The sequence below is a fragment of the Saccostrea cucullata genome, unplaced genomic scaffold (genome assembly GCF_032062105.1).
Source record: "Saccostrea cucullata isolate Sc308-1 unplaced genomic scaffold, CSIRO_AGI_Scuc_v1 ctg13009, whole genome shotgun sequence".
NCBI lineage: Eukaryota > Metazoa > Mollusca > Bivalvia > Ostreida > Ostreidae > Saccostrea > Saccostrea cuccullata.
Window position 1 is genome coordinate 1 of NW_026920899.1, and position 18276 is coordinate 18276.

Consider the following 18276-nt stretch of genomic DNA (forward strand, 5'->3'; position numbering starts at 1 on the left):
TTCATGGATAAAAACGCATCTTCGATTTCATCAGAATCTTCCATGGTTTGAGTTGGGGAGAACGATTTCAGTGTTTGATTTGGTATTTGGAGTCTCCTTTGTTTCCCGTCCAGCATCCCAACTATTTCGCACTCTAAGAATTTATGTATGCTTGAAATGTTTTGCCGCATATTGCAGATAGTGCATTTGAATGTTTTCACTTCTTCATTAATGTTTTGTATTGTACTATTGCAAATAGTACACTTCCTCACCTTGCTGCATGAAGCTGACAAAATGAAAAGCTGGTTTTTTTCCTTTTTTATCGTGATGTCTTCATATCCATGGTCGTTTACTGCTTCGATGTTTTCAACTTCCTCGATGCTAGAATTTATGGCCGTGGACACCTTTTTCTTCTCATTCCAGATTCTCAGCGTTAAATTCTTGAATTTGTATGATTTACCAGGTTCAACAAGTGATATCTGTTCCTCCCATATGGTAAGCCCCATGGCCCCACTGTTGTCAGCTATGATAGATTCCCTTTTCTTCAATGATTTTCCTGAACTTGTTATCTGGTTATCAATGTCTCCGACTTCTAGGACTTTCGCTGCAACAGTCACCTGTAGTAGAACAAATGAACAGTTATTATATATTATTATTACTTATTGTGTTTTTTCATCTTCAACAAAATGTTTTTGAAACATACATGCCCTCGGCCCCTTTCACCATGGATAATAACTCTATGTGGCAATTTGTATACCCCACCCTCCAAAAAATTAGTTTGCTGGAGGGGGTAGGGATATTCAAAGAAATTTAACATCAGATTTCAACACAAATGTATTCCACCATATAGCACGCCTCAGCAGAGTTGCAGAGAAAACTTTGAAGCAAAATTTGTAATATTAAATACATTAACACAGATAGCAGGCACATAGATACTTTCGATACAGTAAATCTATACAAGGATAATCTAGTTATATATACTGCTGATGAATGGTACTATGCTAATTGGCACTGAAGAAATTGGTGAGGAAAAAAGTTAACCCTTACTCATGTCCCCCCCCCCCCCCCCCCCCAAAGAATAGGATTTTTTTCTCTCAGGTAAAAAAAAAAAAAAATTCCTCTCACAGTCTGGTTAATTATAACTTTTAAATTTGTTGCGACTTCATTAAACACCCAAGGGTAAACGCTACCCCTCTCCTTCAGAGCAGGGGTGTAATTAGGAGTATCGTTATATGTAGTACCCCCCCCCCCCCAAAAAAAAAAATTGATGTAAACTACTGAATTTCAGTCCCTAAAATATTTGAATTAATACAGCCCTATATACTACTACTATACAAATTTTATAAAACAGAATGTTACCTTGGCATATTCCAAGACATGATCTTTTATGTCTGCAATGCTGGTTACCTCCGACTCCGGTGGGTTCTCAAATCTAAAATCCAATTTCTTGCAGGGAGCAATCCTAGTGTCCTTCAATATTTTGACATCAAATTTTCCTGGTTTGGTGAGACTTATGGCTTTGCCGATTTTTTGTAGCATCACTGGTGTTCTAATAAGACAAAAGTGAAATTGATTGGATTCATTTTCAAGCAGGTTTAGGATATTTTGAAAACAAAATATCATAGGTATTTGACAGTATGCATGGTGCAGATATATGCAATATATGATAATGATGTTACTTAAGTGCAAGTAAAGTACAGTTTATGGGGGGGGGGGGTTAAAGGGGGATAAATGCATGTTCCAATTTCTTACTAGTAATCAATAGCAAATTTATCACTCTTATTAGAGCACTTTCATTTCATATTTCCATAACTTCACATTACTGCAACCAGAAGTGGATGAGGGCAATTACACTTGTTGCTTTTAACCGTTTTTCTAATTGGGCTGGAACTCATTGACACCCCTCTCCCTTATTCCCCGATAAAATTTTCTTGATTCGGGCCCGTCACCATTGCTTACAAATATACAATGGAGCAACCATTACAATATTGCATGTAAGATTAATAAATTATCCAGAATTTTAACAATATCCAATCGTATATAATTACGATTCAGAAACATTTTACGAGAGTGTTCAGCTACCTAACAGGAAGCTACGCCATTTTGTATAAAATTTGGACATCCGGTAATACCACTCGGAACCCCTCGGCCGATTGCCCGTGATCATTTTCCAAATTTGCAAGACTCTAACAGATGCAACACATTCCCCGAAAACAACATTTTGAAACATTTTTCTTAAAAAAACACATTAGATCTTACCTGTTCTTCTCTAGTTCTTTCATTTGCTCTAGCAAATCGCTGCGATAACACACCATGTCCAAAAAAGACTCATTATCCTGGAACTTGGCATTAAAATACTTGTTGTTATTTTTGGAAGTCTTCAATGGGGACACCTCGTGCACATAACCTTGAATGTTTTCGGCAGGCGTTTCATCCGACTTTACAATTAATTTCGCAAGCTTCTTCGGTGTGGCCATCTTTCTCCAAGTCTTGTGAGTGAATGGCGCGAGATGTAGCCTCGTGGTTAAGCGTAATCAACCAAAAGCGATTTTTTTCACTTTGACCAATTAGATTACAAAGAAATATCAGGTGGTTTCATTGTCGCGGGAATTCTTTTTCTGTGTTAGTGTGTCAAATGCCTCCAGTCGACCTTTTAACTTTTCCAGGAAAAGGTCTGGACAATTTCCAAATATGGAAGTCAAGAACGATGCCCGTCATTGCTATAAATACCTGGAAACACTGCTTATGTTTCTGACCAATCATTTAAGAGGCTGTCCACCGAAAAACCAGGCAATGGGTGGCACTTCGCATGTCATGAATTTTAATAATTTTTTGCATGTAGAATTATTAACATGTTTTTACACATGACAACATCAAAATTTTTAAAGCGCTCCTCTATTCCTAGTTTTGGTAAATGCTTAATTTTAAGTGCAAAAAGTTCAACATTAGGGTAAAAAAAATACTACGTTTTTATTTTGTTTTATATGTAACAGGTACTCCAGAGGTGGATGTGCCGATGAATATTATTGATAGAATAGAGTTTTATCTTTAATTTTATGAATGAATAAGACTCCAATTTATACTTCTTTTCGAAAAAATTATCTGGTCCAAATTTGAGTTTAGCAGGTGTTTAAATTCAGTATCCAATTTTAATTACGTTATAAAACCCAATACAATAAAAGGACATATTTGTTTACTTATGTTTTTATGAATACAAAATACAAACTTTTGGGTCATTCAATAAAATCATTGGGAAAAGGTATTTTGAAAGAAATAAAAGGAGTCAAATTTACTTTTTTTTTTTAAAGTTTTCACAGATGAAACCGATCCCGACCGGAATTGTATAAAGAAGAAAATACTAAAATAGTAATGTCAAATTTGGCTCTTTTGCTGTAATATGATTAAGAAATTACTTGATTTATTTTTTAAAAATATTATATAGGTGGCAGGTGCCTTTCGTTTGAAAAATTAATTAATTTTGCATTATTTTCGATCGGGATCGGTTTTATTTCAATCGGGATCGGTTTTTACCGTAAATTTAGAAAAAAAAAATCCTAAATTGGGCTCTTATGGAATGCCATATACGATAGCTAACTGCTTACTGCCAACTGTCAGCTGCCTACTGCCGACTGCCACACATATTTGAATGAATTTTATTTTTATATTGCTATTTATTTAAATTTAAAAAAAAAAAGGCGCGGATCTATAGGACATTTTTTCCAAGACGGTCACTCTGGTAAAAAATTCCAACCCAGAAATTTCTTACAAGAAAAAAATACGTTAAGTCCTTTCCTAAATGTGAGAATTTATTTCGGCCGGGGAGAAGGGGTTCTTATGCGTCATACCTTCATGTGTATGACATTTTTCATACCAACTTAACACGAATCCACATTTTCAGTTCGGGAGGGTGTTTCTAAGGTCCCTTATACAGGCGCGTAGCCAGGCGTACGTTTGTACGCACAAACGTCCACATCATTTTTCAAAAAAAAAAAAGACAGACAGACAGACAGAAAAGAAAAAGAGGGAGAGAGAGAGACAGGCTTTCTCATCATTTTTTGCAAAATATTAGAAAATAATTTTCTTTAAAATAAATAAATACTTTTCCAAGATTTTGCCATGTTTACTATTGAATATTGCAGAGTCTTTTTTTTTCCAAGTGTAATTACATTCTTAAAGAGTTTCTCTGTTGTAGATTTCAGACTATAAAACCCCAGTCGGTTCTCTTGAAACAAACGATATCATAATTTTATTTAATGCCAAAAATTTCAATTTCTATTACTGGAAACTAACTTCCAACCGTAATGTTTAACTTCTGTAACGATATCCCCCCCCCCTTCCAAAAAATAATAATAATATAATATCGGATTCGTGTGAGACTTCAAAAATTATAATTCAGCTTTATATATTAACATCAAAAACTGAAAAATTGGTAAAATTCAGTTCAATCTTTAAAAAATAATATTAAGACCTCTCAAGTATTGACATCCATAACACTACCTTAAAACCATTGGTATATTTTATAATTTTTATAATTGTTGCAAAAAGTTTAAGATACCAGATTTGTGAATATTTATGAACATTATTTCATTTTTAAATGTAAACAATGTACATAGGTAATGTGCAAGAATATGAGTTGAAAAGAATTCTTCTGTCTTTGTTACTTTCAATCTTTAGAGGTGTTATATTAATGTAAGCCTGACTATCAGTAAATTACGCGGTCTGTCTAAACCAGTCATCCACTCTAACCAACTGCCGTATGCTAACCATACGTATTTTGTCGAGCTGCTTCAAAAGTCAAATTGTTTTCGTTGGTTCGTCAAACAAAGCTATTGGACATATCCTTCCTCTATTTTGAGTGACTGTCCGCATTTTCCACAAGGAAAGAACAGACCCCAAAGTGCCTGCGTAATTAACTGAAAAGAGTTTAAGAAAAATTAAATGCTATCAAAAGGTTCAAATATGCATATCAAAATCGTCGGAAATTCACCAGGTTCCGGGGGCTTCGCCCCCTAGACCCCCACCAGGGCTTCGCCCTGGACCTACTGGGGGCCCCCAACCCCCCGCCTATTCAGGCGTCCACATCAAAAGTACCCTGGCTACGCCCCTGCTTATAGTTGATTATTTTATACATGAAATAATTTTTTGTTGGTTAAGTTTGTGCATTAAATAACTTTACAAAGAAAGAGGGCATATAAGGCGTGAACAATCCCCCGCTATGACACAAAATGTTTCTCAATTTTCAAAATTCACCAAAAATTTTTATTTTTCTAAAATCATGCTCTCAGTGATGTCATCTTCAAAAGAAATTATTATTTCATTTTACTGAACAACTTATCATTTGATAATCTTTATTTCAAAGTTAACAGTTAAAGCCATATATGGCGTATGTACAATGAAAATTATTAGACTAAAATTATAAGAAGTTATTATTTGTATGATTACTTTACATAAAGATAGAACTTTTCCGTAAATTACAAAATCTAAGTCAATTGTGTTTTAAAGATATCACAATTTAATTTGGATTCTCGGAATTTTTTCGGACTCGGAAAATACAAAAGATTTAAATAATACTTTACAGAGAAGATAAAATCGTATTATTATATGAAACGAGGTGTTCTCCGTGTTCAGAATTGTATGAAAAGTTTTAATTTCAATGTATTAACTATAATTCTTTACTTAATTTTGTATTTTACAGAAATTTTATTTTTGATCAGGTACGCCATATATGGCTTTAAGCATTTTTCGTGGAAAATGGGTTTAAAAGAGCTAATAAACAATGAATTTTGAACATGAATGGGTCAAGTCTCCATTCTTCATGAATGATGGAAACTCTATAGCTGTTTGAACAGATTAGCAAGTGAATCTGTATTATCTTGAAAAAATAAGAAAAAGATTTTTGTTTACAATGGATTTTTTTCTGTAACAAAAGTGCAGAGATGCAAATGGAAGTGCAAAAGCGAAATTTTTTACTTAATATCTTTCACATCCATGTGATATGAAATAATGACATACTATTATTCACTATCAAAATTGAGGTTAAATCAAGGCTCCGATTGGCGGGCGCCTTATAGTGATTAATCCACCCGTCTAGCTGTCCGTCCGTCCGTCCAAGACCGAGATCTCTTGTCCGGAGCATATCTTCTCTTTCCTTGGCCCAATCTGGCTTATGCTTGACCAACAGAGTGCCCTTGGGTAAACAATGTGCAGTGACGTTGAACTATCTTTCTAAGTCAAAGGTCAAGGTCATAGCAGAGTTATCTGAAAAATCCTTGTCCGGAGCATATCTCCGATCTCCTTGGCTCAATTTGGCTCCTACTTCACTCATATAGTCCCACTGCCTGGTAAATGGATGTGCAGTGACCTTGGTCGAAGTTTCTGGGTCATGTTCAGAATTAGCCTCTCTGTTTAAAATGTTTGTTTGGTATTTAATTTTTCTTCTTTATTCCTGTAAATTTGCAATATCGTACTAAATTACTTTTACTGTAGTACACAAATTTTCCTCTTCAAAATAAACCCTTTTAAACTACCTTACATTTTCATGTTAATTGTTGAAAGCGGGGTCCTTTGAGATGTCCACCATCTCAATGATATCTAGTGATTGAATGTTTGTATTTTGAGCAATTGGTTAATATTGCACAATTTTAAGTGCAGTGCTCTTAGGTTACCATTCGTAACGTTTGTATTTGCTGGGTTTTTTTACTGAACTGATAGTGCATATCATCAACTGAAAAGAATGACAATTGTGTAACGTTCCAAACATTTTGATATAAGGGAGAAAATATCATTATACCTTGAATATATGTATACATGTAGTTCCAGAGATTTGGTGTTGTATTTAGAGAGGCGGTGTTCGGGAGGGGGGGAGGGGCTAAGATATCCGATAAAAAAAAGACGGCTGTGGGTGTTTGGTATCAAGAAACTGGTTTGGACGAAATTGAATTCATTCCCATTTTTGTTGGTTTGCAAGAAATATTAAATTGTGAACCTAACTTTTCATTAAAATTGTTGCTGAGACATAGAACATGTATATAAAATGTATATTGCCACTTTATTGCTAAAATTATTGTACAGAGCAAATATGTACGCCATTATTTTTGCTACCCTTATACGAGTTATACACCAACGAGTGAAACCACACGTTGGTGTAACCGGTCATGTGACATCAACCAAGAGTTAATGCTCGGATACGAATCGAAGTCGCACTATGTGTTTACAGCGAGTATTTCAAGCTTGATACTATACCAAAACACTTTTTGAAGTTTTACGTTTATTTCTTAATGGATTTGATGGAGCTATGACTGTCATATTTGACCCCATAAATTGTGTTCTTTGTGACAAGACTTTTCTTTGGTTACTACCAAATTTGACCTTTTGACCTTGGAGTTTGACACAAACTTTTTCACACAAATACTACGACTTTCATACTTAACATAATAACAATAAGTATTTTTAAAAGACTTCCCATTGGATGTCCAAAACTTTGACCTTTAGATTTTGGAGATTAACACACATTAAACAAAACTTTAACCATGACTATGTTTTATGAATGGTTAGGGCTATGGTTTTCATATTTCATATATCTAGTTCTTGTGAGAAGAACTTTCTTTGTATATCAAAAAGTTCGACCTTGACTTTGATTCAATTTTTTAATCACAAACATTGACTATAACTTTTGAATGGTTGGGAGTAGGGCTTTCATACTTCAAATATTTAATCCTTGTAACAAGACCTTATACTGGATACCAAAAAGTTTGACCTTGGAGCTTGACCTACTTTTTATGAACTTTAATCTTGGCATTACTTTTGAATGATTAGGACTATAGGGTTTTCATACCTCACATATGTAATCCTTGTGACAAAATAAAGATTTACTAATTTTCTGTATTTACAAAGGCAATCAGTTTTCTTATCTCCCTTCCGTCAATAGGAAAAACGCATAATTATGATTATGAAGCTTGACCAACCCGTTTTGCATGCCAATAAAACTAAATAAAATTGATACCTTATATCATAAGTAATTTGCCTGTATTTTCTGTTAAAAAAAGTTGCAGAAGAAATCAATTTTCAGTGGAATTAATTTCTTTCAGAAAACAAACTCTCCCACCATAGCCACAAAGAATTTGAAGTGTAGATTTTTCATAGAAGTTTACATAATATATCCAAAAATTGAACTGGGCGAGAGTGGCAGACACTGTTTCCTAAAGGAAAATAAGATCAGAAATGAGTCAATCTATGGTTTTTCTACACTAATCTTAGAAATATACCTAATTACTGACATCCTCCTCCTTCATGCCATATTTTTAAATCAAATGCTTTATCATATACACTGTATTTATCTACTCAACTATTGTAAAAGTCAATTTCATAGCTTTTTTAAGAACATTAAATGTTTAAGGCACAATAAAGCCCAAACAGTACCTTCTTCTTTATAACAAAAATACTGTTAAGAATTAATTTTGCATCAACAAGTTCCTCCCTTCAGTGCATGAATAAGAAAAATGCTTGTCAATGATTGTGCTTAAAATCTTTATTAAGTAACATTAGAAATCTATACAAATATTAACTAATGAGGGATGAGTGATTATTTGCAGGTAACACAATATGTACTTTGTTCAGTAAAAGAAAAGACAAAATGTTAAAAGAAGCTGGTATAAAAAATTATGTTGACCGTTTGAGATATATAATTTTAGATATATATTACTCATCTGTTTTGTAACTTCTTTCATGTACATTATAACAATCATGTGAAGTCAAAAAGACAGAAAAAAACAACAACATGTAAACATGTAGTCACTAATCATTATAATAAAATTATAATTAAATTTGAACTATCAAGATTGCAAATAAAAATATAAATCATAAATGAAAATCAAGTCACATGAAAATGCATGAATATTATAGTATGGATTAATGTCTTAATTAAATTGCTTATTCTAAAAATTACAATCACTCAATACCGGTATACATATTCTTTCCAATCGAAGGAATACAAGTAGTATATTAAAACCACATGTTATGGAGATGCTCAAATTTAAATTTACAATTGTGTTCTTTTCATATACCAAAAGTTGAACATCTAGGCTTCAGACATACATGCACATACTGTAATTCCTAGTTTGAAAAGTGCAATCACGGTTAATAACTTCCCTTCAGTGAATACAAAAAAATGCATTATTGCACATGTGCTTAAAACTTTATTCAGTAACCAAAAATTAAGTTATGTATTAAGTCTTAGGTGATTATCATGATTATCTGTAGTTAACAATATGAACTTTCTTTTTAAGTAAAATAACAGATAAAACAATTAACAATGTGGTACATATTAAACCATATTGACACATTTGATATAAGAATATACAATTTGAAATATATTACTTATTTTCAAACTTGCTTTCACATACATATGAAGTTGTAAGTCAAAAACATGTATTTATAAAATCAGTACATGTATAATTAAATTTCAAACATAACAATTAAAAATTACAAAAAATCTTAATAATAATTTGAAAGAGTATTACTGTACATGTATATACCATGGAAAAAATCATTTGAAAATGCAGGCAAAATATGCATTTTTGTCTTAAATATATAAAAAGTACAATTACTTTTTAATACATACCTTTCCCAATGAAAGCGAAAGTTTTAGCAATATGCATAATACTTAACATTTACATAATAAATGCTTTCTCAGAACCCCTGATTCAAAGAATCTTGTTGAAAAAATTCAAATTGAAGGGAGCACTTTTATTCCTATAAAGTTTTTTATTATAAATGTAGCATATCATGTGCTATCATATTTATAAGTATTTTAATTATTTTCTAAAAGAGGTAGGTTTACCTCCCTTTACGGGCTGGCCATTGACCCCCTCTTTCCATACTTACCTGTTAATTATACATTGGTACATATTAAATTTTATCTAATAGAAGTAATCTTTAATCACTTGATGCTCACAACAATCTACATGATTTATGTATAGTATTCATTTGAATCAGGGAACCTGAGATTTCAAACTAAAATCTGACTATAGCTATGACAATGTAATGACATTTTTGAACTGTTAATAAGGCATTGTTATTTTGAAGAAACATATTTACAAAGGAGTTTATAGTACAAATAAGACATGATTAAGTAAAATATGATTCCTTTTTGTGTGTCAGGTTTTATCAGGTTTTTTGCTAAACAAAAAAACTTAACAAGCCACAAATCCAAATAAATTCAAAATATTTCAGCAAAATATAATTTTAAGTCATGTAGTCAATGAAGAGCTCCAACTCAGTGGTGTCCACATTCTATAAGGTGACACAGTACATTTTAATTTTTGCAATGATATATCTGGCAAATATTATGAGAAGATATGAATGTCACACAAAGTAGCTGGATTAGAGTCAGAACGATTCACAGATAATATGGCATATGGTCTAGAGTCACAATCAGTGCAGTCTATCAAAGAGTAAATTCTTCAATGTCCATCAAGAAAGACCACAAAATATCAGGATAAAAAAAGCTCCCAATTTAATATCCAATTATCGGTATTTAAATCCAAAGTCACATTATGGGACAGATGATTCTCAATTTCTGAAACATCAATACTGTTTGTAAGATATCTAAACTTTCGAAATGGTAATGCATTGTTCTCAGAATGGATATATCCAATACATTGAACAAACTACGAAATGAATATACATGATTATACTTATAACAATAATGGAAGTAAATAAAAAAGTAAAGAAATTTACAAACTATATATTCAAAAGTTAATACTTGTTATACATATACATAAAAAGAGATGTTCACAGTTTTACAAATCCTCAGATATAAAATCAACAGTTGATCAATCTACTGGTTATGGTCAGAAATAATGCATTTATTTATGAATATGACCTTTCATTTTAATTTAAATATGCATATTAAATTCAGCACTAATTGTAGCCATAGCAAAAGATATGAATTTTTTAAATCCATACAATTAAAATCTTAAGAAATTAAACATACCAAGTATATACATGTACGTAAGTACAATAAGAATTCAATATGTAACTGACAGTCAGGTCTAAAACATAGATGTCTTCATTTAAAAACAAAATCGATTTGATACAAAGATAAAGTACAAAATTCAAATTTTCAAATAGTGGGTTATTTAAAAAAAAGCCCAAATAGGGCTAATACCCCAACAACCGAATACGGAAAGACATATACTTGGCTAAAATTATTGCAAATGACCAAGGAAATGGCCTGAGTTTTGTTGAGATATAATTAGTTAAAGGTCATGTTATTATCCATTGAGGGAAGAACACAATTACCTACAGTTCAAGCTTTTGGATCAAAGAATACTCATTGACAACTTCTTAGTCATATTACAGAATGATTTTGTACAATCATGACATCCAATGAGATCAAGACAGATCCCTTTTTCATAAGCAACCTCTGCCAAAGTATAACATATAATATACACCCAGAACCAAAAATTTTAAACATTCCAAGACCTTGATCATATTTTTTAGTGGTCATGACAGCATATTAAAAACAAGAGGCCCATGGGCCACACCGCTCACCTGAGCATTCTGGCTATAAAAAAGCAAAAAGAGGAATATGGGCGTTAATGGTCACTTGAGTATTATGTAACCAATTTTAATATTTTTTAAAGTTCAAGAGTAAAACATTCATGGTATTTACCCAATTATTCAGCATTTAGGCATCTGCAAAATCAATCATGTCCTCAGGTTTTTTTTTGTGAATACAAGACGACCATTAATGGTTATACATGTAATATCATTAGTCTAAAATCTGTCACAAAAACTGTAGGATATATTGTCTGAATAATAAAAGGATTTCCATGTTTGACAGAAACATTTATATGTTCTAAAGTTGTATTTACCATGATTTTCACATGAACAGAGAGGTATCCTAGTTACTACATGTAACATAATTATTTGATGACAAATACCAAATGAATGATGGCTTCATTAATTACTGGGTAGAACATTGCAGTGCAACTTTAATGAAATGGAGATCGAGTCATCTTTCAAATCTTGAAATATACTTTACATATATTTATTTTCAATTGAAGTCTTTTTTCTGCTCCAAACCTGTTTTCACCAATATATTTCTATCAAGATGTAACCGTTCACAGCTAGATCTACCACCCTGCTTCTAAGATCTTGACCCCAGACCTGTATTACCTTAGACTTCAGGACCCACATGACATTGACCTTTTGATTTTACAACCAAAAGAAACGATGTCTGTAAAACACATATGCCCCCCCCCCCCCAATATTAATTGCAATTTTATCCATGTTCATAGTACATACTGTCAAAAATGGCTGGATTGACCGAAAACAAAAATTAACCTGGATATTTTTATGATAAATCTATATACTGAATTTCTTTTCAATATGTGCAACATCTGCAAAGAAAATGAACGGAAAAGTGCTTCTAGCTGGAATTTTTCAAGTCAAAGGGACATAACTATTCAAAATTGGTAGATTGTACCCAATGCAGAATGTGACTGTTCTTATGATAAATTTACGTTCCAAATTCAATTTTATTTTGACATATGCTCTCTCTGCCAAAAAATTTTAAATGGTGGAGTGACAGATCATTTGATCAACAGAGGATTTTTTTTTTACAATCCCAGGTCTATCAGTTCGTAGCATCTTCCTTGAAGATGAAAGTGACCAATTTTAAATGTGCAAAATATCTTCCAAGATTTACAGCTGATAAGGTTGAGATAATTGGGTATCGAGTTCTGACCAGTTCCCAGGATCATGAAAATTCTTAAGAACAGTAGTCTAAATATTGATCGAGTCAAGTAGATAATAATTAAAAAATATTTTCTTAATGTTGATTTACAAATTAAGGTGTTCATTGTTATCTGCAAAATTAGAGATTCATCGAATAATTAATATTTTTATAGACCAATCAAAATTTGACTTGGTCTTAGTTCGTTTCTTGACCCTCGGACCAGGTGCCTGTTTTACAAAAGAACTTGCGACCAAGACCAAAAATTTCAGATTATAATAAAATTTTGCAAAATTAATTGTTCTGTTTGAAATTGTCTGTGTAAAAATATCTTACCGAATTCTATTTAAAAAGTTTGAAATAATTTTCGATATAATGTTAATTGAAAAGTTATATGAATAATTAAACTTGGTCTTAAGTCACAAGTCCTTTTGTAAAACGGGCTTCATGCAGACACTTTTTTGTGAACGAAGATATTTGCAAATTATGCAAACTTTCATTTTGCAATTTGTTGATTTACTTTAGCTGCAAGAATAAATTAATGATTGTTGGAGAGCAAGTTTATTAACAACTATAGAGCAACTACAAAGTTCATATGAAGCATGATTTCAACCATTACAAAAGATGCTTTAATATGTTTAAAGAGACAAAGAAAAACAGTTTTAAAAAAATGGAATAACTGCAATTCTGTTTTCCTATGCATCTATAATGTGGTTAACATGCCATCTCCAATGTAAACAAATTCAAGATTTTAAATGGACTACAAACTGAAAACTCTAAATAGTTCTTGTATTTTCATAAGAACATAAACATGTAAATTTCACATTACCCACCTCCTATGACATGATCAAAGTCAACTTTATGAAACTGATATAGTTTAATATTCACTCATTTGACTTTTAGAACTAAATTCTGATATTAAATTTTGCAAATTAAATTTTCATTCCACTTAAATTTACAAGTTGATATTTAAAGTTTCACTTTCCCCTTCAAAACTCTTTAAAATTAAACAAAAAATTGAGATTTCAAGTGTCACAGTTAATATTAGAATTAATGAAATAATAAATTGCAATCAAAAAAAAAATTTCCGACAGTAGTGATCATCAAAGTCAGTGTGCACAAAATAGTACTTCAGAATAAAAAAAAAAAAAGTCACATAAAAGTTAACAACTGTAAAATAAGCAGTAATAAAATGCAATACATGTATATCCTTCTTTGGATTATACAACTCTGGGAAAAAAATCAACAGGTTTTTCGTGTTCAGACACAATTTTACACTGCATTCTTTGCAGGAGTTGGAATGTAAATGTTAACAACACTTGTTCCTGACACAACTACTTCCAATTCTTTCATGGATAAAAACGCATCTTCGATTTCATCAGAATCTTCCATGGTTTGAGTTGGGGAGAACGATTTCAGTGTTTGATTTGGTATTTGGAGTCTCCTTTGTTTCCCGTCCAGCATCCCAACTATTTCGCACTCTAAGAATTTATGTATGCTTGAAATGTTTTGCCGCATATTGCAGATAGTGCATTTGAATGTTTTCACTTCTTCATTAATGTTTTGTATTGTACTATTGCAAATAGTACACTTCCTCACCTTGCTGCATGAAGCTGACAAAATGAAAAGCTGGTTTTTTTCCTTTTTTATCGTGATGTCTTCATATCCATGGTCGTTTACTGCTTCGATGTTTTCAACTTCCTCGATGCTAGAATTTATGGCCGTGGACACCTTTTTCTTCTCATTCCAGATTCTCAGCGTTAAATTCTTGAATTTGTATGATTTACCAGGTTCAACAAGTGATATCTGTTCCTCCCATATGGTAAGCCCCATGGCCCCACTGTTGTCAGCTATGATAGATTCCCTTTTCTTCAATGATTTTCCTGAACTTGTTATCTGGTTATCAATGTCTCCGACTTCTAGGACTTTCGCTGCAACAGTCACCTGTAGTAGAACAAATGAACAGTTATTATATATTATTATTACTTATTGTGTTTTTTCATCTTCAACAAAATGTTTTTGAAACATACATGCCCTCGGCCCCTTTCACAATGGATAATAACTCTATGTGGCAATTTGTATACCCCACCCTCCAAAAAATTAGTTTGCTGGAGGGGGTAGGGATATTCAAAGAAATTTAACATCAGATTTCAACACAAATATATTCCACCATATAGCACGCCTCAGCAGAGTTGCAGAGAAAACTTTGAAGCAAAATTTGTAATATTAAATACATTAACACAGATAGCAGGCACATAGATACTTTCGATACAGTAAATCTATACAAGGATAATCTAGTTATATATACTGCTGATGAATGGTACTATGCTAATTGGCACTGAAGAAATTGGTGAGGAAAAAAGTTAACCCTTACTCATGTCCCCCCCCCCCCAAAGAATAGGATTTTTTTCTCTCAGGTAAAAAAAAAAAAATTCCTCTCACAGTCTGGTTAATTATAACTTTTAAATTTGTTGCGACTTCATTAAACACCCAAGGGTAAACGCTACCCCTCTCCTTCAGAGCAGGGGTGTAATTAGGAGTATCGTTATATGTAGTACCCCCCCCCCCCCCCCAAAAAAAAAAAATTGATGTAAACTACTGAATTTCAGTCCCTAAAATATTTGAATTAATACAGCCCTATATACTACTACTATACAAATTTTATAAAACAGAATGTTACCTTGGCATATTCCAAGACATGATCTTTTATGTCTGCAATGCTGGTTACCTCCGACTCCGGTGGGTTCTCAAATCTAAAATCCAATTTCTTGCAGGGAGCAATCCTAGTGTCCTTCAATATTTTGACATCAAATTTTCCTGGTTTGGTGAGACTTATGGCTTTGCCGATTTTTTGTAGCATCACTGGTGTTCTAATAAGACAAAAGTGAAATTGATTGGATTCATTTTCAAGCAGGTTTAGGATATTTTGAAAACAAAATATCATAGGTATTTGACAGTATGCATGGTGCAGATATATGCAATATATGATAATGATGTTACTTAAGTGCAAGTAAAGTACAGTTTATGGGGGGGGGGGGGTAAAGGGGGATAAATGCATGTTCCAATTTCTTACTAGTAATCAATAGCAAATTTATCACTCTTATTAGAGCACTTTCATTTCATATTTCCATAACTTCACATTACTGCAACCAGAAGTGGATGAGGGCAATTACACTTGTTGCTTTTAACCGTTTTTCTAATTGGGCTGGAACTCATTGACACCCCTCTCCCTTATTCCCCGATAAAATTTTCTTGATTCGGGCCCGTCACCATTGCTCATACAAATATACAATGGAGCAACCATTACAATATTGCATGTAAGATTAATAAATTATCCAGAATTTTAACAATATCCAATCGTATATAATTACGATTCAGAAACATTTTACGAAAGAGTGTTCAGCTACCTAACAGGAAGCTACGCCATTTTGTATAAAATTTGGACATCCGGTAATACCACTCGGAACCCCTCGGCCGATTGCCCGTGATCATTTTCCAAATTTGCAAGACTCTAACAGATGCAACACATTCCCCGAAAACAACATTTTGAAACATTTTTCTTAAAAAAACACATTAGATCTTACCTGTTCTTCTCTAGTTCTTTCATTTGCTCTAGCAAATCGCTGCGATAACACACCATGTCCAAAAAAGACTCATTATCCTGGAACTTGGCATTAAAATACTTGTTGTTATTTTTGGAAGTCTTCAATGGGGACACCTCGTGCACATAACCTTGAATGTTTTCGGCAGGCGTTTCATCCGACTTTACAATTAATTTCGCAAGCTTCTTCGGTGTGGCCATCTTTCTCCAAGTCTTGTGAGTGAATGGCGCGAGATGTAGCCTCGTGGTTAAGCGTAATCAACCAAAAGCGATTTTTTTCACTTTGACCAATTAGATTACAAAGAAATATCAGGTGGTTTCATTGTCGCGGGAATTCTTTTTCTGTGTTAGTGTGTCAAATGCCTCCAGTCGACCTTTTAACTTTTCCAGGAAAAGGTCTGGACAATTTCCAAATATGGAAGTCAAGAACGATGCCCGTCATTGCTATAAATACCTGGAAACACTGCTTATGTTTCTGACCAATCATTTAAGAGGCTGTCCACCGAAAAACCAGGCAATGGGTGGCACTTCGCATGTCATGAATTTTAATAATTTTTTGCATGTAGAATTATTAACATGTTTTTACACATGACAACATCAAAATTTTTAAAGCGCTCCTCTATTCCTAGTTTTGGTAAATGCTTAATTTTAAGTGCAAAAAGTTCAACATTAGGGTAAAAAAAAATACTACGTTTTTTTTTTTGTTTTATATGTAACAGATGCTCCAGAGGTGGATGTGCCGATGAATATTATTGATAGAATAGAGTTTTATCTTTAATTTTATGAATGAATAAGACTCCAATTTATACTTCTTTTCGAAAAAATTATCTGGTCCAAATTTGAGTTTAGCAGGTGTTTAAATTCAGTATCCAATTTTAATTACGTTATAAAACCCAATACAATAAAAGGACATATTTGTTTACTTATGTTTTTATGAATACAAAATACAAACTTTTGGGTCATTCAATAAAATCATTGGGAAAAGGTATTTTGAAAGAAATAAAAGGAGTCAAATTTACTTTTTTTTTTTTTAAAGTTTTCACAGATGAAACCGATCCCGACCGGAATTGTATAAAGAAGAAAATACTAAAATAGTAATGTCAAATTTGGCTCTTTTGCTGTAATATGATTAAGAAATTACTTGATTTATTTTTTAAAAATATTATATAGGTGGCAGGTGCCTTTCGTTTGAAAAATTAATTAATTTTGCATTATTTTCGATCGGGATCGGTTTTATTTCAATCGGGATCGGTTTTTACCGTAAATTTAGAAAAAAAAAATCCTAAATTGGGCTCTTATGGAATGCCATATACGATAGCTAACTGCTTACTGCCAACTGTCAGCTGCCTACTGCCGACTGCCACACATATTTGAATGAATTTTATTTTTATATTGCTATTTATTTAAATTAAAAAAAAAAGGCGCGGATCTATAGGACATTTTTTCCAAGACGGTCACTCTGGTAAAAAATTCCAACCCAGAAATTTCTTACAAGAAAAAAATACGTTAAGTCCTTTCCTAAATGTGAGAATTTATTTCGGCCGGGGAGAAGGGGTTCTTATGCGTCATACCTTCATGTGTATGACATTTTTCATACCAACTTAACACGAATCCACATTTTCAGTTCGGGAGGGTGTTTCTAAGGTCCCTTATACAGGCGCGTAGCCAGGCGTACGTTTGTACGCACAAACGTCCACATCATTTTTCAAAAAAAAAAAAGACAGACAGACAGACAGAAAAGAAAAAGAGGGAGAGAGAGAGACAGGCTTTCTCATCATTTTTTGCAAAATATTAGAAAATAATTTTCTTTAAAATAAATAAATACTTTTCCAAGATTTTGCCATGTTTACTATTGAATATTGCAGAGTCTTTTTTTTTCCAAGTGTAATTACATTCTTAAAGAGTTTCTCTGTTGTAGATTTCAGACTATAAAACCCCAGTCGGTTCTCTTGAAACA

At 32.7% G+C, this 18276-nt stretch overlaps 2 protein-coding genes across 2 annotated transcripts; both read right to left on the reverse strand.

The window, feature by feature from the left end:
* Positions 1-15: 15 nt before the first annotated feature.
* LOC134258618 (uncharacterized) lies at positions 16-2456 on the reverse strand (the record flags this gene model as incomplete). Its single annotated transcript, XM_062741169.1, has 3 exons — positions 2239-2456; positions 1339-1528; positions 16-596 (listed from the first exon to the last, which is right to left on the reverse strand). Coding segments are annotated over exons 1-3 (989 nt in total), but the record flags the coding sequence as incomplete, so codon positions are not given.
* Positions 2457-13812: 11356 nt separating this feature from the next.
* On the reverse strand, positions 13813-16520 carry LOC134258620 (uncharacterized). The gene is made up of 3 exons (XM_062741170.1): positions 16303-16520; positions 15399-15588; positions 13813-14662 (listed from the first exon to the last, which is right to left on the reverse strand). Exons 1-3 carry the CDS (start codon positions 16518-16520, stop codon positions 13991-13993), a joined length of 1080 nt encoding a protein of 359 aa, XP_062597154.1. The 3' UTR covers positions 13813-13990.
* Positions 16521-18276: the final 1756 nt, after the last annotated feature.

Bases quoted from the DNA above. Each gene is read 5' to 3' on its own strand.
- LOC134258620 (XM_062741170.1), bottom strand. From the start codon at position 16,520: ATGGCCACACCGAAGAAGCTTGCGAAATTAATTGTAAAGTCGGATGAA. The intron at 15,589-16,302 runs GTAAGATCTAAT...TTGTCTTATTAG, and splicing joins AAAGAACTAGAGAAGAACAG to AACACCAGTGATGCTACAAA. The intron at 14,663-15,398 runs GTAACATTCTGT...GTTCTACTACAG, and splicing joins ATGTCTTGGAATATGCCAAG to GTGACTGTTGCAGCGAAAGT.